The 23,274-nt window shown below is 45.4% G+C and overlaps 1 protein-coding gene across 1 annotated transcript in view; it reads left to right on the forward strand.

Annotated features, from left to right (window-relative positions):
• The window catches only part of LOC125463128 (dynein axonemal heavy chain 3-like), a 556,635-nt gene that overhangs the window by 358,206 nt on the left and 175,155 nt on the right, over positions 1-23,274 (forward strand). Inside the window, 7 exon segments of the mRNA XM_059654753.1 lie at positions 2,211-2,283; positions 2,286-2,324; positions 2,327-2,352; positions 6,018-6,182; positions 11,921-12,143; positions 20,617-20,747; positions 22,885-22,985. Of these exon segments, the coding sequence (XP_059510736.1) occupies positions 2,211-2,283; positions 2,286-2,324; positions 2,327-2,352; positions 6,018-6,182; positions 11,921-12,143; positions 20,617-20,747; positions 22,885-22,985 (758 nt within the window).

Below are 23,274 nucleotides of genomic sequence, written 5' to 3' on the forward strand. Positions count from 1 at the left end.
CTCAACTACTACGACTCATATTCATCTCTCTCCCTCTCTCTCCACTCTCTCTCGCGCTCTCTCTCGTGCGCGGAGAGAGAGTAGAGATGAGAGAGCGCGCGCGAGGAGAGAGCGAGCGCGAGATGAGAGCGAGCGCGCGAGAGTGTCGAGCGCGCGAGAGATGAGCGAGCGCCGAGAGAGAGCGAGAGCGCGAGAGAGAGAGAGAGCGAGAGAGAGAGAGAGAGCGATCGAGAGAGAGAGAGAGAGCACGAGAGAGAGAGAGCACGATGAGAGAGAGCGCGCGCGCGAGGGTGAGCGCGAGAGCGCGAGAGCGCGAGAGAGCGAGAGAGCGAGAGAGCGAGCGAGGCGAGATGAGCGAGAGAGCGAGAGAGCGAGCGAGAGTGCGAGTGTGAGAGGAGAGAGAGAGAGAGAGAGAGAGAGAGAGAGAGCGAGAGAGAGAGAGAGAGAGAGCGCGAGAGTGAGAGAGAGAGCGCGAGAGAGAGAGAGAGAGCGCGGAGAGAGAGAGCGCGCGCTCTCTCTCTCTCTGCTCGCGCTCTCAGCGCTCTCTCACACTCTCTCTCTCTCTCTCTTCTCCGCGCACGAGAGAGAGAGAGAGATAGAGAGTGAGCGCGGAGAGAGAGAGCGCGATGAGAGAGAGAGCGAGAGCGCTAGAGAAGGAGCGCGAGAGAGAGAGATGAGACTAAGAGAGAGGAGAGAGGAGAAGAGAGAGAGAGAGCCGAGAGAGAGAGAGAGCGCGCGAGAGAGAGAGATGAGAGCGAGAGAGTGGGAGAGAGAGAGAGCGAGGAGAGAGAGAGCGAGAGAGAGAGAGATGAGCGCGTGCGCTCTCTCTCTCTCTCTCTCGAGCGCTCTCTCTCTCTCTCGCGCTCTCTCTCTCTCTCGCGCTCTCTCTCTCTCTCTTCTCTCTCTCTCGTGCGCGGAGTGTGAGAGAGGATGAGAGCGCGCGCGAGAGAGAGCGAGCGCGAGAGAGAGCGAGCGCGTGAGAGAGCGAGCGCGAGAGAGAGCGAGCGCGAGAGAGAGCGAGCGCGAGAGAGAGCGCGAGAGAGAGCGAGCGCGAGAGAGAGAGCGAGCGCGAGAGAGAGAGAGAGAGCGCGAGAGAGAGAGGAGAGCGCGAGTGAGAGAGAGATGAGCACGAGAGAGTGAGAGAGAGCACTTGAGAGAGAGAGAGCACGAAGAGAGAGAGCACGAGAGAGAGAGAGGCACGAGAGAGAGAGAGCACGAGAGAGAGAGAGAGAGAGAGCGAGAGAGAGAGAGAGAGAGAGAGAGAGCGAGATGCGCGAGAGAGAGAGAGTGAGCGCGAGTGAGAGGCCTGCGAGAGAGAGAGAGAGCGAAGAGAGAGAGAGAGCTGCGAGGAGAGAGAGAGAGAGAGAGTGCGCGAGAGAGAGAGAGAGAGAGCGTGCGCTCTCATCTCTCTCTCTCTCTCGCGCTCTGACTATCTCGCGCTCTCCATCTCTCTCTCTCTCTCTCGTGCGCGGAGAGAGAGAGAGAGAGAGAGAGAGAGAGAGCGCTGCGCGCGAGAGAGAGAGAGAGAGCTCGCGCGAGAGAGAGAGAGAGAGAGCGCCGAGAGAGAGAGAGAGAGCGCGCGAGAGAGAGAGATAGAGCGCGCGAGAGAGAGAGAGAGAGAGAGAGCGCAAGAGAGAGAGAGGGCGAGAGAGAGAGAGAGAGCGCGCGAGAGAGAGAGAGAGCGTGCGAGAGAGAGAGAGAGAGAGATGAGAGCCGCATGAGAGAGAGTGGGGCGAGAGAGAGAGAGAGGGCGAGAGAGAGAGAGAGGGCGAGAGAGAGAGACATACGGATAGGGACAGTGGCAGGAATAGAGGTTGCGGGGTTTGCGGGAGGCAAAGAGAGAGTGAGAGAAATACAGACAGTGGCAGGGATAGGGTGAGAGAGAGAGAGTGAGAGAGAGAGAGAGATGATGTTGGATAAAGAGGTTCCAACGCAGAGTAAAAATGAAGAGAAGAGAGCAGATAATGGGAAAATGAGCAGTGGATATACATGAAGGGTTTCGACAATAAACATCATTTCTAATGAATTGAAAGCCAGAATGAAAGTAACAAATCTTACAAAATTGGTTCATTGCCTATGGAGCATATCATTCTGTTTCCCACATTGATAGTATCCGTGACTGAGTTGAAATGGCAGAATAAAGATGATCAAAAGCACCATTTTAGTGAAATTTGATCCGTAATTCACTAATCAGAGCTTCTAACTTGCAGCTTTCCTCTCAGCATCACTACGATTATGGGATGCGAGCTGTCAAATCCGTCTTAACTGCAGCTGGAAACCTGAAGTCAGACACCCTGAGGAAAAGGAAGAGGTCCTTACCCTTCGCTCATCACAGACGTTAACCTGCCAAAGGTACTCTGACCTATACTACTGACACTAAGCTGGGTAACACAGACTGACCAATCCATCATTGTGTATTGATTCTGTAAACACCCTGCCTCAGGTACAGAGTGCAATAATAACTGGGTCCAATTTTCTGAGGCGCAGCCTTCAACACATATTATGGCTCCAGCCTTCTTTTTGAAAGGGGGGAGCTCCACATTTCTGAAAGGAGATTCCACTCAGGGTCTGGCCAGAGCAGGGGTGAGTTTGGGGCTGCTAGGTGTTGTGGGTTAGGGAAGGGGTCTCAGGTGGGGTCCAGTAATGGAAGGTGTGAGAGTGTGAGTGGGGTAAAGAGCATATCAGTGCAGAGGCTGAGATCACGTCCAGTCTGAAGACAACAGGAAGGTATCGGGTGGTGTCCAGTGCTGGTTTTGGGGGTGGTGCGGGTGTGGATGGGGGCATTAGTGCTGTGGACTCCTGTGTCAGGGATTGTTGGGTCAGCATTTGGAGGTTGTAAGTAGCTCTATGGTGGTACAGCTCGGAGTAGGTCAACTAGGTACAGGGTCAGTTTAATAATTACTCAGAAGTTAGATTATGTATTTAACAGTCTTAACTTTTCCTGAGTAACTATTTTATTATTTTTCACCAGAACACTCCAAACTCTCTGATTTAAATGGAGTCATTCAGAGGTTCCAGGCATAGTGGAATTTCCCAGCAGAAGATTCAATTTCTCAGCAGCGCCTTCCGAGAATTCTACAAAGGGGATTCCATGTTTCCCACCTACTCTTTTAAACTGAAAGTAAAGCTCACTTGTCATTGCCCCCTTCAAACCACCCCAAGACGGGGACAGCAGAGGATCAGAGATGGAGTTAAGCTGCCTCTACTCCAGTCTGAAAGGAAAGATATCCCTGCTCTTAAGCTGAAAGTAAAGCCTCCTCGACATTGTCCTAATAAAATACTCCCAGGATAGTACAGCACAGAGTATGTTAGAGAGTAAACTCCTTCTGCCCTTTTAAACTCTTACACTAGACTCTGTATGAGTGAGATTCAGTATCGCTCTGTGTCCACTTTTAAACAGAAAGTAAAGCCCTTTGCCTAGTCTTTTAAACAGAAAGTAAAACTACCTCTACTCTTCTTAAAACAGAAAGTCAAAAATAATAATTTGCTGGGGCACTGTATCAAAATAAAAACACAAATTAACAGTTGAACAAAACCTTGCATAATGTCAATGAAACTTACTGAATTAAAATACTGTTGCCTGGGTGATAATGCTCCCCAGCCCCTGCGGTCCCCACTGGTCTCATAAGGCCTGTACCTCTGGCACCTGGTGAACTTACTCAGCCCATGGTTGCATGGGACTGGAGCACTCTCCATCCAATGTAAGAGAGGAGGACCCCTTCGTAGAGCTAGGTCCACTGGGAATCTCCGCCACTGGAGTGCGAAACGTGAGACCAAGACCTGTCCGAGCAGGGCCAAGCACCTTATCTGTCAGGCTGTGAATGGCACAGGTTGTAAACCGGATGCTGACCAATGCCCATTCGGCCAACTGTGCCAGCATTATCCAGCCAGCTCCTCGACCATCCAACGTGTCCCCAGCTCTGGTCGACCCAACATCCCAAGCTCTCCTCGCTCAGCCAGCATACTCAAGCAGGAGCTTGTATCCGAGCAGCAACTCCCTTATGACAGCCTTTCCTGCAGTCAGGGAGCCCAGACTGTGATCAGGCCCAAGTAATAGAAGGGCAGTTCCTGAAAGAAGACTCCAGGGTTGGGCAGCTCAGTGAACAGGAATTGCATGTAATAATGGAGGCCAGGCACCTGAAGGAAGAAATACGTTAGGTAAAGGTATTACTGCTGGGCCTAAAGGTGAAAGTCACTACCTGGATGTGGTAGCCAGAGTTTCCATTTACTCAGGAATAATGACTGTCCACCGTCAGAAAACCTCCAACCATGTTCAACATGAGTGTTTAAAGAGTACTGGACACAGAACTATTCCGCTAACTGGCACAGCCTGCTATTTAAATGAATCATAAAGCGTGGTGGGTTAAATATCTAAACATTCAAAATAAGTACATGCCATTCCTCATTCAACCATAGGTTGGCACGGTGGCTCACTGGTTAGCACTTCTGCCTCATAGCACCAGGGACCTGGTTCAATTCCACCCTCGGGTTACTGTCTGTGTGGAATTTGCACATTCTCCCCGCGTCTGCGTGGGCTTTCTCCAGGTGCTCTGGTTTCCTCCCACAGTCCAAAGATGTGCAGGTTTGGGGAATTTAGCACGGCCAGTCCACCCTAGTGTTCAGGGATGTGTAGATTAGGTGGGTTATAGGGGGATGTGTCTGGGTGGCTGGGTCTCCGCTTAATGTTGAACAGGATTATAGTACCTCCAACAGTGCTACACTCCCCCAGTTACTTAGAACCTGCCTGGGAGTTACTAAACACAAGAAAAATAGCATTGTAGTACAGTGTAACAGAAATGACAATTTCCAATACGGTAACTTCATTTCAATCCTCTCAGCACAAACCTCCATATATTTTGCGCTAAACAAAAAAAAAACCCTAAAGAACCGCGGATGCTGAAAATCAGAAATTACTAGAAAAACACAGCTAGTCACACAACATCTGTGGAAAAAAGCAGAATTAATGTTTCAGGTCCAGTAACCCTGCTTCAGAACTGATGGTAACTGGGAAAAGGGTGATATATATGGTAAAGAAGGCGTGGGGGAGGAGGAAGGAGTAAACAAGAGATGGAGTTGGAGCCCAGAGACAGAGAAAACACTTGGGCATGCAAAAGAGTGGCTAAAGACCAGACTAGGAGAATGAATAGCTGCTAATGGAGACCATTAGGTCTGGTGACTGGGTGTTGGGGGAAGGATGTGGGAGAAGGTATATTTCAAAATTATTAAACTCAATATTGAATCCAGAGGACTGTAGAGTTTCCACGGGAAGTGAGGAGCTGAGCTTCATTGGAGCACTGCAGCAAGCCTGAGAGGTGTTGGCCAGGGAACAAGATGGCGCATTGAAGTGGCAGGCAACTGGGAGGTCAGGGTCATTTTTGGGGACAGAACGTAGTGAGGAGGAGAGAAATAAATTGTCCGTGTGGAAGGCTGACAAGGGAGGGGAGGAGAATGTGTGTCTGACTTCCCACTGGAGGCGGCGGAAATAGTGGCTAATGGTTCTTTGGAAGCTGGTGGAACAGTGGGTGAGGAGCTTATTGCTGTTGCTGGAGGGAAGAGAGAAGGTGAGGGCTGAAGTGTAGGTGATGGTCGCACTCAGCTGAGGGGTCTGTCACCACAGTGGTGGGAAACCCTCTGTGGGCTACCACACACACATTGACGGGTACTAATAATCCCCATGAGCAGCTCTTCATTCTCACAGGCTGACCGTTAGCCACTCCTTTGTCTGCCAAAGTGTTTCTCCCGCTCCCTGGGGTTCCATCTCCACCCATCATTTCCTCTTCCCACCCTCTCCCCACACCTTCTTCAGCAGATTATACCAACCTTTTCCACGCTACCATCAGTTCTGAAGAAGGGACATTCATTAACTCTGCTTTCTTCTCTGTGGATCTGCCAGGCCTGCTGAACTTTCCAGCAATTTCTGATTTAGTTCCATATATTCTGACTTCTTGAGTGATTTTAGGGAAGATTTTTTTAAAAGTTTCAACCGTTTCTAACTTACTTTTATTTCCAATTTTCAGTTCCTCTCCCATGACATCCCACTTTTTGACAGCATAATTTCTGATCTCTTCCCGGGGGTTGTTTTGCCAACTCGTCACCATGGCAACCTGGAAATTACTATCCGAGAAATCATTCGCAGATTTAGCCTTCAGTCTTCACCATGGTTCATCGAAAAAGTCATTCAGGTAACGAATAGGATGTCATTGAAAGGGTTGCCCCCAGATTGGGGATGGATAAGGTCTGAGGTTCCTGAGGCTAAAAGACCCCAGGAGTGGGGGAAGGAAGAGGGTACAGGTTAAGTTCCAGTTGTCAGCATTTGGACCAGATCTTTAATTTCCGATCAGTGGGGTAAAACGTGGGCATTTTGTTACAGTCTCCCTTCTAAAGGGGTCTGTCAGTGGACACATTTCCAGGACTTGGAAAACATGCGTGGTGTCAGTTAAAACCAATGAATTTCTTTTGTGGCCCTGTGATGGAGTCCTATTTGGTCTGTTTAGCAACAATCTACCTGTTTACACAGTGTAGCCCAGGCAGCCACTCCAACTCCTCAGATGAACCCCAACTATATGCAACATATATGTTCAAAAAGAAGTGACTTGTTTCTCATAAGGGCGGTAGTCCTAATCATTGAGGAGCACACTGTCTACCAACCCCTCAGCTGAAAGTACACACTTACCACATTTGACCATTTCCTGCCCTTACTTTGTCCAGCGACATACTGACTCTTCTATTCCACAAGCCTCGATTTTGTTATCAGTCTTTCATGTGGCATTTTGTCAAACACTTTGTTAAAATCCACCATGCCCCCTTCATTAACCTTCTACTTTAGCACAGTGTGCTGTTTACAAATCCTAAATTAATCCTAACCTCTCTGTGGACCTGTTGGTATGCTGTCTAACTGTTGATTCTAAAACTTGATGTTGATGTTGAAGTTGTGAGCTTTACTCAGAATGTGCTTTCCCCTTATGGCTCAAAAGACAATTGTCTGGCACCTCCCCCATACATAGAAACATAGAAGATAGGAGCAGGAGGAGGCCATTCAGCCCTTTGAGCCTGCTCCTCCATTCATCATGATCATAACTGATCGTCCACTCAATAGCCTAATCCTACTTTCTCCCCATAACCTTTGACCCCATTTTCTCCAAGTGCTATATCTAGCCTCCACTTGAATACATTCAGTGTTTTAGCATCAACTACTTCTGTGGTAATGAATTCCACAGGCTCACCGCTCTTTGGAAGAAGAAATGTCTCCTCATCTTCGTCCTAAATCATCTACCCGAAATCCTCATACTGTGACACACCCACCATCAGGAACATCCACCCTGCATCTACCCTGTCCAATCTTGTTAGAATTTTATAAGCCTCTATGAGAACTCCCTAATTCGTCTGAACACAGCGAAAACAATCCCAACCTAGTCAGTCAATCTCTCCTCATGCATCAGTCCCACCATTACCGGAAGATTAGAGGGAGGCAAATGTTGTTCGTCTTTTCAAGAAAGGGAATAGGGAAATCCCGGGAAATTACAAACCAGTCAGTCTTACGTCTGTGGTTAGCAACATTTTGGAAAGAATTCTGAGGGATAGGATTTATGACTATTTGGAAAAGCATAGCGTGATTAAAGGGAGGCAGCATGGCTTTGTGAGGGGCAGGTCATGCCTTACAAATCTTATTGAGTTCTTTGAGGAAGTCACAAGACAGGTTGACGAGGGTCAAGCAGTGGATGTGGTGTACATGGACTTCAGCAAGGCATTTCATAAGGTTCCCCATGGCAGGCTCATTCATAAAGTCAGGAGGTATGGGATACAGGGTGATTTGGCTGTCTGGATTCAGAATTGGTTGGCTGACAGGAGGCAGAGAGTGGTTGTAGATGGTAAGTATTCTGCCTGGCGGTCAGTGCTGAGTGGTGTCCCGCAGGGCTCTGTTCTTGGGCCTCTGCTCTTTGCAGTTTTTATAAATGACTTGGATGAGGAGATTGCGGGGTGGGTTAGTATGTTTGCTGATGACACAAAGGTTGGAGGTGCCGTTGATAGTATCGAGGGCTATTGCAGGCTTCAGCAAGACATTGACAGTATGCAGAGCTGGACTGAGAAATGGCAGATGGAGTTCAACCTGGATAAATGCGAAGTGATGCATTTTGGAAGGTCGAACTTAAATGGTGAATATAGGATTAAAGGCAGGATTCTTGGCAGTGTGGAGGAACAGCGGGATCTTGGTGTTCAAGTGCATAGCTCCCTCAAAGTTGCCACCCAGGTGGAGAAGGTTGTTAAGAAAGCATATGGCGTTTTGGCTTTCATTAACAGGGGGATCGAGTTTAAGAGCCGCGACATTTTGCTGCAGCTCTACAAAATCCTGGTGAGACCACACTTGGAATATCGTGTCCAGTGCTGGTCGCCCTATTATAGGAAAGATGTGGAGGCTTTGGAGAGGGTGGAAAGGAGGTTTACCGGGATGCTGCCTGGACTGGAGGGCTTGTCTTACGAGGAGAGGTTGACTGAGCTCGTAATTTTCTCTCTGGAGAGAAGGAGGAAGAGAGGTGACCTGATGGAGGTGTACAAGGTAATGAGAGGCATGGATAGAGTCGATAGGCAGAGACTTTTCCCTAGGGCAGGTTTGACTGCCACGAGGGGGTCACAGTTTTAAGGTGTTAGGAGGAAGGTATAGAGGAGACGTCAGAGGGAGGTTCTTCACCCAGAGAGTTGTGAGCGCATGGAGTAGTTTGCCAGTGGTAGCCGTGGAAGCGGAGTCATTAGTGACATTTAAGCGACTGCTGGACATGCACATGGACAGCAGTGAATTGAGGGGAATGTAGGTTAGGTTATTTTATTTTTGGATTAGGATTATTCCACGTGGGCCGAAGGGCCTGTACTGTGCTGTATTTTTCTATGTTCCATGTTCTATCCCTGGAATCAGCCTGGTAAACCTTCCCTGCACTCCCTTGAGAGCAAGAGCATCCTTCCTCTGGAAAGGAGACCAGAACTGCACACAATATTCCACATGTGGCCTCACCAAGCCCCTGTATAACTGCAACAACACATCTCTGCTCCTGTACTCAAAACGTCTCACAATGAAGGCTAATATACTATTTGCCTTCTCTACCGCCTGCTGCACCTGCATGCTTACGTTCAGCAACTGGTGTACAAGGACACCCAAGTCCTGATGCACACTCACCTCTCCCAATTTATAGCTATTTAGGTAGTAATCTGCCTTCTTGTTTTTGCTTCCAAAGCAAATAACCTCACATTTATCCAATTATACTGCATCTGCCATTGATTTATCTACTGACCCAACCTGTCGAGATCATGATGTAGGATCTCTGCAATCTCATCACAGTTCACCCTCCAGCCCAACTTGGTATCATCTGTAAACTTGAAGATGTGACATTTTGTTCCCCCATCCAAATCATTGGTATATATTGTGAACAGCTGGGGCCCCAGCACCTGTGGCACCCCACTAATTGCTGCCTGCCAATTTGAAAAAGACCCATTAATTCCTATTTGTTTCACTCTGCCAACCAGTTTCCTATCCATCTGCATACACTTCCCCCAGTCCCATACGGAGGGAAGACTGGAGGACTTTGGCAAACCCTTCCACTTTTTCCACCCCTGACTCCCTTCAGCAAAAAGTGATGCCTCCTGAAAAGTTGACATTAAGCTCAGGGAGCCTTGTGCCTGCCACCTCCACCAACTCCCTTTTTTTTTAAAGATTAGATTCCCTACAGTGTGGAAACAGGCCATTCGGCCCAACAAGTCCACACCACCCCGAGAAGCATCCCACCCAGACCCATTCACCTATAATCCACACACCCCTGAACACTACGGGCAATTTAGCATGGCCGATCCACCTAGCCTTCACATCTTTGGACTGTGGGAGGAATTCTGCTAATATTTTCTCAGTATCCACTTCCTTAGTAACTATTCATACTAAAGGAAAAATGGCAGAGACACTGGACTGATAATATACAGCTCATCTAAGTAATTGTGACCACAGTAACGACAAATGCTGTCAAAACCCAACTTGTTCATTCAGTTGTCCTCATCTCGTCCGGCCTGCACGTGACCCACAGCACTGTGGCCAATTCTGAACTAACTTCTGAATTGTCGTATACATTCACAGGGTGTGGATGACGCTGGCTAGACCAGACTTTATTGCCCAGCCCTAATCACCTAGAAGACAGTTAAAAGTTGAACATATTGTTTAGGGTCGGGAGTGTCATATAGTCAGGCAAGGCAAGGATAACAGATTTCCTTCCCAGATGGACATTTGTGAACCAGATGAAGTTTTACTCAATAATGGTTACTATCACCATGAGACTACATTTAAAAAAAAGTCTGAAGTTTATTTTCCCTCTTTTTGAAATTCAGATGCTACTAGCTGCCACTGGTGGGATTTGAACCCATGTTGTCTGGGGTGCTAGGTTATTGACCCAGTGACATCAATATCACACCACCACCACCTCCCCTTAAATGGCCTTGGAAGGTACTCAGTTCAAAGGGCAGCTAGGGGTAGGCAACACATGCTGGCCTGGTCAATGACACCCACATCCCATGGAAAAATAAAGAAAAAATATTGAACCAAAAACAAAGTTCTGAAGAAGGGCTACTGGACCTGAAATATTAACCCTGCTTCTCTCTCCACAGATGCTTCCAGACCTGCAGTGTTTTTTCAGAAATTACTGATTTTGGTTCTGTTAAGGAAAAAGATATGCTCCAATATTACTGTCATCTTGTCATGAGTCACCCCTTTGCTTCAAAGAGGCTCCCACTGTGCTGTTTGCTATTTGCTTGCCAATGGAAGGTTTTTGGGGCACTCTTTAATGCTGACTGCTATTCTACTGTCATACTCTCTCCTAGCTGATCTCACTCTCTTCTTCACATCCTTTCCCAACATCCTTGCTGGAAGAATTCACTTGGCTTGTATCTTTGATCACCATAGATAATCATAGAATCCCTGCAATATGGAAACAGGCCCTTTGGCCCAACCAGTCCACACTGCCCCTCAGAGCATTCTGCCCAGACTCATCCCTCATAACCCACCTATTCTACGCATGCTTGAACACTATGGGCAATTTTAGTATGGCCAATCCACCTAGTCTGCACATCTTTGGATGCTTCTTTCACTTTTCTGCTCCATTCTCCTGTATGGAGTTACATTCTCATTTCCCACTCACTGTTGAGATTCAAACCCGTGTTCCCAGTGCAATCCCCTCAGGATTACTAGTTCAGTGATACTGCCACTTTGCTACCATTGTCCCTACTCTGGTGACCGCACTTTATGGAAGATATTACAGCCATAGAGAAGGGACCGAAGACATTTACTGGAATGGTACAGGGATTGGGCAATTTGCTTATGTGGAGGCACTGGAGATGTTGAGGGAGATTTATGGGTGGAGTTCAAATTTTTCAGTGTTTTGAGAGGAAGAAATTGTTTTCATCAGAAGGCGGTACAGTGGCTCAATGGTTAGCGCTGCCTCCTCACAGCACCAGGGATCTGGGTTCAATTCCACCCTCAGGCAACTGTGCAAACTCCACACAGGCAATCTCCCTGTGTCTGTGTGGGTTTCCTCCCACAGTCCAAAGGTGTGCAGGTTAGGTGGTTTGGCCATGGGAAAGGGCACATACTGTGTCTGGGGACGTGTAGGTTAGTGGATTAGCCATAGGCAATGCAAGGTTACAGCGATGGGATGGGTGGGGGGGGGGCGGTGCGCAGATGATCTGGATGGGATGATCTTTGGAGGGTTAGTGTGGACTGGATGCGCTGAATGGTCTGCTTCCACACTCCAGGGATTCAATGATGAAAATATCTTTCTCTAACTTCCGCGGTGCAGGAAGGAGTGGTTTTGCATTGTTACAATTTTTAAAAAAAATGAAATCAACCAGCTTGTCTACTTCAGGTTGAATAGAAATGAATTGTTTGTGTCCTCAGATTTACGAAATGATGCTGGTGCGCCATGGCTTCATGCTGGTTGGGAGCCCCCTGGGCGGTAAGACTTGCGCTCTGAAGGTACTGGCTGGGGTACTGGAGCTGCTGGGAGTGAGAGGCCTGATGGATGAACACAGAGTGCAGTATGTCATCATCAACCCAAAAGCCATCAGCATGAGCCAGTTGTACGGCAGCTTTGATCCAGTGTCTCACGAGTGGAGTGATGGTGAGTGCAGACCCATGAGTAAAGTTGCACATAGGAATGAGTTCAGTTCCAACCAGCTCATTTATTACACAAACAAATCATTCTGGAACTCATTTCACAAGTACAGCCATAGGTGTAGAATCAGATAGCACAGAAACAGACTCATTGGTCCAACCATTTCACGTAGACCATCCTCCCAAAGTAAACTAGTCTCAACTGCCTGCTCCTGGCCCATATTCTTCCAAAACTTCCTATTCATGAACTATCCGAATGTCTTTTAAATGTTGTAACATGTATCCACATCCACCATTGTTTCTGGCAATTCATTTCCACACATGACCCACTGTAAAAACATTGCCCCTCATGTCCTTTTAAAATCTTTCTCCTCGTGCCTTAAAAATATGTCCCCCGGGTTTTGAACTTCCCCTCCCCAGGGAAAAGACCCTTGTTCTTCACCTTATCTATACTCCTCACAATTCTATAAAAGTCTGAATCTCCTACGCTCCAGTGAAAATAATCTCAGTCTTTCCAGCCTATTTTTATATCTCAAACTCTCCATTCCCGATGACATACTGGTAAGTCTTTTCTGAATCCTCTCCAGTTTAATAATATCCTTCCTATAAGTGTGTACAGTTCTGGTCACCCTGGTAAAAAAAACATTAGAATTATGCAAGAAAGCCTACAACTCAGGAGTGACTGCAATATTCACTCAGTCCACCTCTTCAGATAGTTCTTGCATCGACAATCTAGTTATCAAAATTCATTCACTTCGCAAATGACTTTGCTGAGCACACTGCAGAGAGTAAAAATGTCTTGTGGACAACTGATAAGATATTAAGCTTTAGATTGCCTGAACTGTTTACCAAGGTGAATAGATTTGGAGAGAACACGTCACACCATGAGTTGTATTTTCCGCAGTAGTCAAGAGACAGAAATTAAAGCCAGTATACATTACCAGCCTAGTTATATCTTCTACAGTTGTTTAAGTCCAAGTGTCCTACAGATATATTTTAATCACTGGGCTTTATCAATAGTAAAATTTTCCAGGGAATATGTCAGGATAGGAAAGATATCCACTGTTGTGCAGCTGTCTTGGTGTTGGATGTCAAGATGATGGATTGGAATAAGCCACCTTTTGACTACTCCAGGAATTGCTGATCTTTAAGGGGATCTATGTATAGTGAAGAACAATTTCAGCATCTATCAGCTATCCCTAGAAGTGAGGGTTTCCCAGGTAAGAGAAGTGTTACCTAACTGGGATCTTGGCTAATATCCTCGACTGTCAACACACCCATACACCATTTCCAGCTTACACCTCCCTTCCCCAGCAAGTGTGAGGCATCATGGTGTGTCAAACGCTGGACTAGAATGCTGGTGAAGCTTTGAAAGCTGTTTTGTGAACCTTTTCTGGATTTGGCTTGGTGATTGTTGCACTGGAGAGAAGGACATCTGACCCATCATCCTTAGCACTGGCCCTCTGAAGGAGATCACCTGGTGCCCATTCTGCAGCTACTTCCTGTAACCCTGCACATTCTTCCTTTTTGGGTAGTCATCCAATCTCCTTTAGAAACTGGCTCAACTGGAGCTGCCTTCCTTCCACTTTCAGGCAGCACATTCTCCTGATGTTACCATTGCTTCTTTTTCCTTCAATCTGTGTCCTCCGGTTCTTGATCTTTCCACCACCGGGAATAGTTTCTCCTTTTTAAAATCTCTTCCTAATCCTACCTCTAAGTACAGTATATCTTATTAACCACACTCAGGCTGTCCCACCGCATTCAGTAATTAATGCATTGGTACTGCCAGGTCTCTTTGTCACTGCACCCTCTTTGAAATTGAACCCTTTACAATGTATCAATGCTCCATAGTCTTCCTATCAAAATGAATCACTCCAGTCTTCTCTGCATTAAATTTAATCTGCTACTTGTCTATCCGTTCCTGCCTCCTACGTCCTTTTAAAGTTTACATTATCCTCCTCACAGCTCACAATGCTTTCAAGTTTTGTGAAGTCTCCATCTTTCTTAGGAATCTTCTCCACTCCAAAAAAAAACCAATCACCACAATTGTCCACTTGCTGTCATTCAGCCAATTTTGTGTTGTTGCCGGCACGGTGGCCTAGGGGTTAGCACTGCTGCCTCACAGCACTGGGGGACCTAGGCTCAATTCCAGCCTCCAGTGCCTGTCTGTGTGGAATTTTCCCCCATCTCTGCCTGGGTTTCCTTCCACAGTCACAAGGATGTGCAGGTTAGGGTGGATTTGCCGTGCAAAATTGCCGATTGTATCCAGGAATGTGCAGGCTCGGTAGATTAGTCGGGGGGGGCGGGGGGGCGGGGGTCTGGGTGGGAGGTTTGTGTGGACCTGATGGCCCGCTTCCACACTATAGATGATGTTCCTGACTGTTTTATTACAAGAGTTTTAAGATTACCCAAAGTCCATTTTGTGGCACGTTATGAAATGATGGCAATGTGCTCTAAACAAAGTTATTCAAACGTACATAATGGGAACAGGAGGAGGCCATTCAGCCCCTCAAACCTGTTCTGCATTTAGTAAGTTCATGACTGATCAAATTGCAAAGCCAACTCCTTGTCGACTCCTGCCTATTCCCATTAACCTTTTGCCCCTTTGCTTATCAAGAATCGATCCACCTCCCCTGTTAAAAATAGCCAAAGACTCCAACTTTTGAAAAAAAAAGAGTTCCACAACTGTTTGAGCGATAGAAGTCTCCTCAATTCTGACTTAAATGGGTGGGCTGCCTATTTTCAACAATGATATCTAATTCCATATTCTCCCACAAGAGGAAACATTCCTATCACATCCACTGGCCAAGATCCCTCAGGATCTTATATGATTCATTTCAAGTCGCTTCACTTTCCTAATCTCCAGCAGATACATGACCAGCCTGCCCAACCTTTCCTCATGATTCTGGGTATGAGTCTGCTAAACTTTCTCTGAACTACCAACACATTTATGTCAGCCATAAATAATAAGACCAATACTGTACATAATACTACAAATGTGTCATAGAGATCTTCACCAGTAGAGATAAAGGCCCTTGAGTCCGTCGAGTCCGCATCCATCAAAAACAACCATCTAATTCCATATGCCAGCACTTGGCCCATAGCACAGAATGCCTTGGCATCACAAGTGCACATCTAAATACTTATTAAATGTTATTGACATTTCTGCCTCTACCACCCTGCCAGGCAGTGAATTCCACTTTCCCACCATCCTCTGAATGGAGATGTCTTTCTTCACATCCTGTCCAAACCTCTTGCCCAGTACCTTAAATCTGGTCATTGATCCCGTTACCAAGGGGAAATATTTCTTCCTGCATACCTTATCTATGCCCCTCATAATCGTATGCAGCTCAGTCATGTCCCCTGTTGATATTCTTCTGCTTTAAGGAAAACAGTCCCAGTTTATCCAATCCAGCCCAAGCAATATCCTGGTAAATCTCCTCTGCATCCTGTGCTGTAATGTCCTTCCTATAACGTGGATTCCAGAGCTGCACACAATACTCTAGCTGTGGCCTAACCAACATTTTGTACAGTTCCAGGATAAACTCCCTAATGTTCAGCTCCATGCCTCAACCAAAGGAACATATCCCTTGTGCCTTCTTAACCATGTTATCTAACCGCCACACTACCCTAAGGGGGGGGGGGGGGGGGGATGGTGTATACACACGCATTCACCTTGCCTTGTTTGTCCTGCCAACATGCATCACCTCACATTTACCCAAATTAAATTCTGTTTGTGCCACTGATAAGCCCATCTGACCAGCCTGTCTATATTGTCCTATATATCCTTCAGAGCTAAACCTCCCTGCTATTTACCATCTCACTAATTTTCATATCATCTGCAAACATATTAATCAGTCCTCCTGAGGTCTCATCAGTGCCCTGTACAACTAAGGTATAACTTTCTTAATTACTTGTTGTACCTGCAGGCTAGTCTTTTACAATTTATACACTGGATCTGGACACCCAGCAACTCAGAGTTCTACGCCTCTCATAATTTATACAATGTGCCTTTTTTTAAAAATCCTTTCTGCCTAAATGGACAACTTCATATTTTGCATTTCCCCACATTATACTCAATTTGCCACATCTTTGTCTATTCACTTAACCTATCTATAATCACTTTGTAGCTCGGTTATGTCCTCACCAAAACTTATTAATCTCTCTAACTCGGTGTCATTGTCAAATTTAATTTCCATATCTACTACCCCTTCATCTAAATCATTGTTAAAATGTAGGAAGATGTGAAGTCTCATTATTCATCGCAGTGATATAATGCTTGTCACATCTTAAGATCAATTTATGACCAGAAATAGTAGGAACTGCCGATGCTGGAATCTGAGATAACAAGGTGTAGAGCTGGATGAACACAGCAGGCCAAGCAGCGTCAGAGGAACAGGAAGGCTGATGTTCCGGGTCGGGACCCTTTTTCAGATCATTCACTGCTTCTATTTGCTAGCCAATCTTCTACCCATCTCAATGTTACCCTGTACCATGACCCTTTAATATGTTTGATGTACTTTATCAGTCATCTTCTGAAGACCCAAGTACAATGCATCCACCAGTTCCCATTAATTAACAGCATATGTTATTCTTCAACGAACTTCAATAAATTTATCAAGTATTTATTTCCCTTTAAAAAAACCATGCCAATTCAATCCTTCAATAGCAGCTTCTAACATTTTCCGTGACAGATGTTAATTTGACTGATTTGAATTAATGAAAGAATGATTTATTCATTGTCACGTATATCTTGAAGATACAGTGAAAAGTATTTTGTTGCCACAATCCAGCACCATTTTAAGGTACAATAAGAATAAACAGAAATTATTTAAATAAGAGTTTGTCTCCTGTTCAATATTGGGGTGTGAAGCATGGCTTCAGAGCTTCTGCAAGGTGTTTCAGTCCTTAAGGAGGCCTGCTGTGGAAATAGTAATGATGACGACAGTGCCCCAAGAGACACCAGTTCTGCAGCGAAGCCCAACGTCAAGAGGCCCTGCTGTGGGCATCACCACCTCCGAGAGCCTGGCCTCAAGGCCACCCACTGCCACAACCAAAGTCCTGCATCTGGGCCAACCACCATCAAGAGTCTAGGCTTCACTGCCACTACCAAGTGACATGGCCCAGACCGCCAGTGTTGCCACCATCTCCTGGCACCACTCTGAACTGGAAGACAAAGATGAAGGTAAAAAGGAAAAGATAAAGGACAAAAAGTACATAGAGAAATGATGTCTCCAGTCTGCAGCAGACAGGCTCCAACGAACCCGAACACTACCAACTGTGCCAACTCCATTTTAGATTTGAAATTTCCTGCTTTCTGCCTCCCTCCCTTTTTGAACAAAAGATTTACATTTGCTGTCTACATTCTAATGATACCTTACCTGAAACAATACTGACTTTTCGTAATTCAGCACCATTTGTGGCAGAGTCGATGGTGCAATGTCAGTGTTCCTTAACTTCAATGAAAGGCTCAGCTTAAGGCTGTGAGAGCATGGCTTCAAATGCACCAAGGCAGCTGGTAGAACAAAAATACACATAATAAATCTGGAATTGAAGGACAATCTCAGCAACAGTGATCACGAACCTATCAACGATTGCTCTGAAAACACACCTGTAAGGAAGGAAATCTTCCATCCTTACCTTGTCTGTATGACTGAGAAACACAGCAATGTGCTTGACTTGTAACTACCCAAGAAGTCATTCAAGTCAAAAGCAATTAGCTGGTTCATTCCTCAGTAAATTGACCTAACCAATCACAATCAAGGTGCTACATTTAAAATGTAAACAAAGTCCTGCCAGTTAACTGTCAATCATCATTAGTGGCAGTGCCTCTAATAATCAGAACCCATTGGCCAACCAATCAACAGTCTCCTTACATGCAATACAAATGTTGGTTTTCCCCTTTACATTCTTTTCCTCATGAGTTATCCTGATGGGTGCAAATGAAAAGCTTTGGCAAGAAGCATAGTTTCTCAATGGTATAAAATACTTGAATTTATAAATTATCAGTAATTCCCCTGGGAAATTCAGCTTGTCTAGCTTGAATTCTTCCTTTGTTAAACCCAGATGTGGTCGGTTGCAAGTGATTTGACTAGGGTTGGAGATTTTTTAAATTTTAGCTTCTTTTCTCTCCCTCCAACAATGCAGTGCCCCCTCAGTGTTTACCCTCTAACAGTGCACCCCCTCAGTGTTTACCCTCTAACAGTGCAGCGCTCCCTCAGTATTTATCCTCTAACAGTGCAGCACTCCCTCAGTACTGACTCTCCAACAGTGCAGCACTCCCTCAGTATTTTCCCTCCAACAGTGCAGCACTCCGTCAGCACTGACCCTCCAACAGTGCAGCACTCCCTCAGTATTTACCCTCCAACTGTACAGCGCTCCCTCAGTATTTATCCTCTAACAATACAGCACTCCCTTAGTACTGACAGTCTAACAGTGCAGCACTCCCTCAGTATTTACCCTCCAACAGTGCAGCACTCCGTCAGCACTGACCCTCCAACAGTGCAGTGCTCCCTCAGTATTTATCCTCTAACAGTGCAGCACTCCCTCAGTATTTACCCTCCAACTGTACAGCGCTCCCTCAGTATTTATCCTCTAACAGTGCAGCACTCCCTCAGTATTTACCCTCCAACTGTACAGCACTCCCTCAGTATTTATCCTCTAACAGTGCAGCACATCCTCAGTACTGACTCTCCAACAGTGCAGCACTCCCTCAGTATTTACCCTCCAACTGTACTGGACTCCCTCAGTATTTACCCTCTAACAGTGCAGCACTCTCTCAGTATTTACCATTTAACAGTGCAGCAGCCCCTCACTACTGAACCTCTGACAGTGCAGCAATCCCTCAGTATTAACCCTCTAACAGTACAACAATTCCTCACTACCGACCCTCTAACAGTGCAGCGCCCCCTCAGCATTGACCCTCTAACAGTGCAATACTTCCTCAGTACTGACCCTCTAACAGTGCAGCATTCCCTCATTACTGAGCCTGTGATAGTGTAGCACTCCCTCAATACAGACCCTCCAACAGTGTGGTGCTCCCTCCACACTGACCCTCCGACAGTCCAGCACCCCTCACTGAAACAGATTATTCTTCTATTTTGGAGTTGTGTGGTTGCGAAGATTTTTCTCAGTAAACCATGGAGAGAAAGGAGACGACACATGAGGGATAAATTGAGAACGCCATCGGAAAGTATCCTCCTTTCACATTCAAAGATGTAATGCAAAAGGTACCCAGTGTGTTTCGATGATTGGATGTTTTGAAGACTTTATGACGTCAGCACTGACCGAGTGATAATTCCAGTGAGGAAAGAGGCAGACTTAGCCATATTGTGAATACAAGATTGGAAACTCCTCTCAGGAGGCAGATATGATACCAAATGCAACTTCAACCACTTGCTGAGGAGTGAAATGAAGGCAATGCTGAGGGGGCAGTTTGTGGCAGGTATCAAATGATTTGAGTCTTTCCAGTATTCAATTGGAGGAAATTACTGCTCAATCCGTAGTGAATGTTAGACAAGCAAGGTGACAACACAGAGCCCGTGACAGGTCAAGAGAAGTACTGCCGAGGCAGAACTGCGGTCATCAGTGCACGTTGTAGAAAATATCATTGCATTTTGGAGTGATGTGACTCAGGACAAGTACCCAAGAGGAGAGACATGAAAGGAGGGAAGGGTCTAGGAGAATCGAAGAGGGAATCAAAGGTACAGAAGGGCAATAATAAAGTGGAAATGGAAGTGATGGGTCAGGTCTTCAGCTAAAGTGCACATTTGTCTATTGGATCAGAGCAGATTGAATAGGTCAACACTTGGCTTGGTATGGGGTACAAGAAAACATGTTGTTCATGTAATAAACATTCGAACAGATGTAGATATGGAGAACCTGAGTAAAGAAGCAAACAATAATCCAACCTCATGTTCCTTTGAGACACCCTCTGGGAAAAGGGGCAGGTTCACCTCTGTGCATCCCCTGAAGACCAATATCATTCCCATAATTCCTGACTTCATGGAAAGCCCATCGCAGCACTGGAGGGAACATGAACATTCACATTCTTAAGTTTATGATGTGAACAGTCTCCAGAATAGTAGAACAGAAGGTGGGTGTTTGACTATTTTCAGGGCCAGAGTGTCTAATTGTCAGTAATGCAATGGGTTCAGCTCATATGAGAGGATTAAATACATTCCCAGTTCAGCTTGGAGAGATCACAGTTCTGGTACAAAAGTAAAATATTCCCAATGACAGAAAGTAGAAAATCTCAACAGTATTGGTAAGGAGTGAGAGTTAATGTTTCAGCTCAATGGTTTTTTTCATTAAAATTCATCAAGCTGAAACATTCGCTCTGAATGTCTCTCCATAGATAGTGCCTGACCCATAGAGAGTCTCAGAGTAATTTGAGGCACTTTTAGATAACAGCTGGGAGCCCCACATTTTTCAGCAATGAATCAAAGACTATGAGGTGACACTGTGTTTGTCTTGGACAGGAATCCTGGCTAATGTCTTTCGGGAACATGCCACCAGTCTGACTAGTGATAGGAAGTGGTGCATCTTTGATGGCCCTGTGGATGCAGTCTGGGTGGAAAACATGAACACAGTACTTGATGATAACAAAAAGGTAATGGGCACTGGGGAGCAGCCTGTATTCTGACAAACTTCATTTGAAAACAATCAGTGAAACAGAGAGAGGAACTGGAGGTGAGATGTGTACCCATATATAACAATGTCGCGTCTTGATGTCCTGTAACTGCCTTAAAATTACAGTTTCAACAGGAAGCTATACTACGATACAACAAATACTTTACAAGTATTTTAACATTGCAGATGTTTCAATGCTGCAGATTCATTAACGGTACAGGTACTTTAATGCTGCAGACAGCGTAATGCTGCAGCTATAGTATGACTGCAGATACTTCAATGCTGCAGATACTTTAACCCTGCAGATTCCTTAAAGCTGCAGATACTTAATGCTCCACCAGGTATTTTAGTGTTGTAGATACATTAGCGCTGCAAGTGCGTTAATACTTTAGATACTTTGATGCTGCAAATTCATTAACACTGCAAGTAGTTCACTGCAGCTGATGTCTTATACTGCAGCTTTAATATAGCAGGTACTTCAATGCTACAGAAAATTTAATAGTGCATGCACTTTACTGCAAAAGGTATTAAATGCTGCAGATGTTTGACGCTGCAGATACCTCAACGCTGCTGATACTTCAAAACTGCAGGCACTTCACACCTGTCTACTTTGACACTACGGGCACTTTAATGCTGAAAGTGATTTCATATTTCAGGTACAAAAACAAAAATTGCTGGAAAAACTTAGTAGGTCTGGCAGCATCTGTGGAGAGGCAGCAATGTTAATGTAACCTTCTTCTCTGCAGATATTGCCTGACCTGCTGAAAGTTTTAAGCAATTTTTGATCTTGTTTCTGACTTCCCGATACAGCAATGCTGCAATGCAGCAGGTACTTTAACGCTGCAGGTTCATTAATGCTGCAAGTACTGATATATTTTGGATACTTCAACACTGCAGCTACATTAATCCGGCATGACTTTAATACTTTAGATACTTTAACACCGTAGATATTTTAATACTGAAGATGCTTTAATGCTGCAATACTTCAATGCTGCATTGGCTCTACTACTGCAGGTAGTTTAATGGTGATGATACTTTAACATGACTGGTACTTTAATGCTGCAGATAATTCAATGCTGCAATGACTTTAATACTGAAGATATTGTGTCGCTGCAAGTGCTTCAATGGTACAGATACTTTAATACTGCAGATACTCCAACACAGTAGATGCGTTATTGGCTTGGGTTCTTTAACATTACCAATATTTTAACACTGCAGATGTTTTACTGCTGCAGGTACTTCGATGTTGCATTGACTTTAACATTGTAGGTACTTTGGCACTATATGTACTGCAATGCTGCAAGTAATTTAAAGCTGCAAGTGGTTTACTACTGCAAGTACTTTAATGCTGTAGATGATTTGACATTGCAAGTATACAGTGCTGCAGATAATTCAATACTGCAGGTACTTTAATGTTGCAGGTACTTTAATGCTGTGGGGACTTTAACACTGAACATATGTTAATATTGCAGGTTCTTTAACACTCCAAGTACTATTTTGCTGCAGATAATTCAATGCTACGGATATTTTACTATGCTTTTTCAGCTAGAATCATCGAGTAATATAGGTTGGAAACAGGCTCTTTGGCCCAAACTGGTCAATAATGACCATGGTATCCACTCAACTACTTCCAATTGCCTGCATTTGGTCCATATCCCACTAAACCCTTCCCATCCATATACCTAACCAAATTTTTTTTAAATGTTGCTATTGTATGTAGACAAATCAAGTTAAAATCCTTCTGTCTGGTTTGGCTGTGAACAGTAATTATCCCATTTGAACAAAGATTTTCCCATTACCCTTTCAGGGATGGACAAACATTTGACTCAGTTTGAAATGTGCGATTCAATTGGCAAGGAACCCTGCTGAGTGTTCTATTATGATTTTTGTAACATTTAGTATGGTAATGATGTTTGGGAGCATGTGTTGGGGGTATACTTACTAATTTTTCATCTCTATTCCAAATTCCTCTCCATTGATTGTAAAGCGAGGAAGTGACATTATTTATCATTGAAAAGAATATTCTTCAGCTTTGCAATTTCAGTGGTTTCTGTAGCTCTCATTGGAGTGCAGTGCCTATTGTACATGAAGATGAAGTATATTGCTCTACCCTGCAGCTCTGTTTGATGAGTGGGGAGATTATTCAGATGAGTTCCCAGCAGAATATCATTTTTGAAGTTCTGGATCTTAAACAAGCATCGCCCGCAACAGTCAGCAGGTGGGTAAGGTACACAGATTGGGTGGGAATGGAATGGAACATGTGGACTGGAAAGTGAATGTGATGGTGAGACCCATCACTGAGATGCGAAACAAACAGGGAAGACGGGTTCTCATGCTTCTGCTGATGCGGGTGAGGTGGGGGGGAGTTGGTCGGTACCAATGTTGACCAGCAAGGTGGGTGTTTGGTGGGGCAATGGACATTGATGTCGGGCAGCAGGGTGTCGGGGATAGGCACTGATGTTGGGTGTTGGGTGGGGAGTGGGTACTGGTGTTGGGTGAGGGCTGGG

The sequence above is a fragment of the Stegostoma tigrinum genome, chromosome 25 (genome assembly GCF_030684315.1).
Source record: "Stegostoma tigrinum isolate sSteTig4 chromosome 25, sSteTig4.hap1, whole genome shotgun sequence".
Classification (NCBI taxonomy): domain Eukaryota; kingdom Metazoa; phylum Chordata; class Chondrichthyes; order Orectolobiformes; family Stegostomatidae; genus Stegostoma; species Stegostoma tigrinum.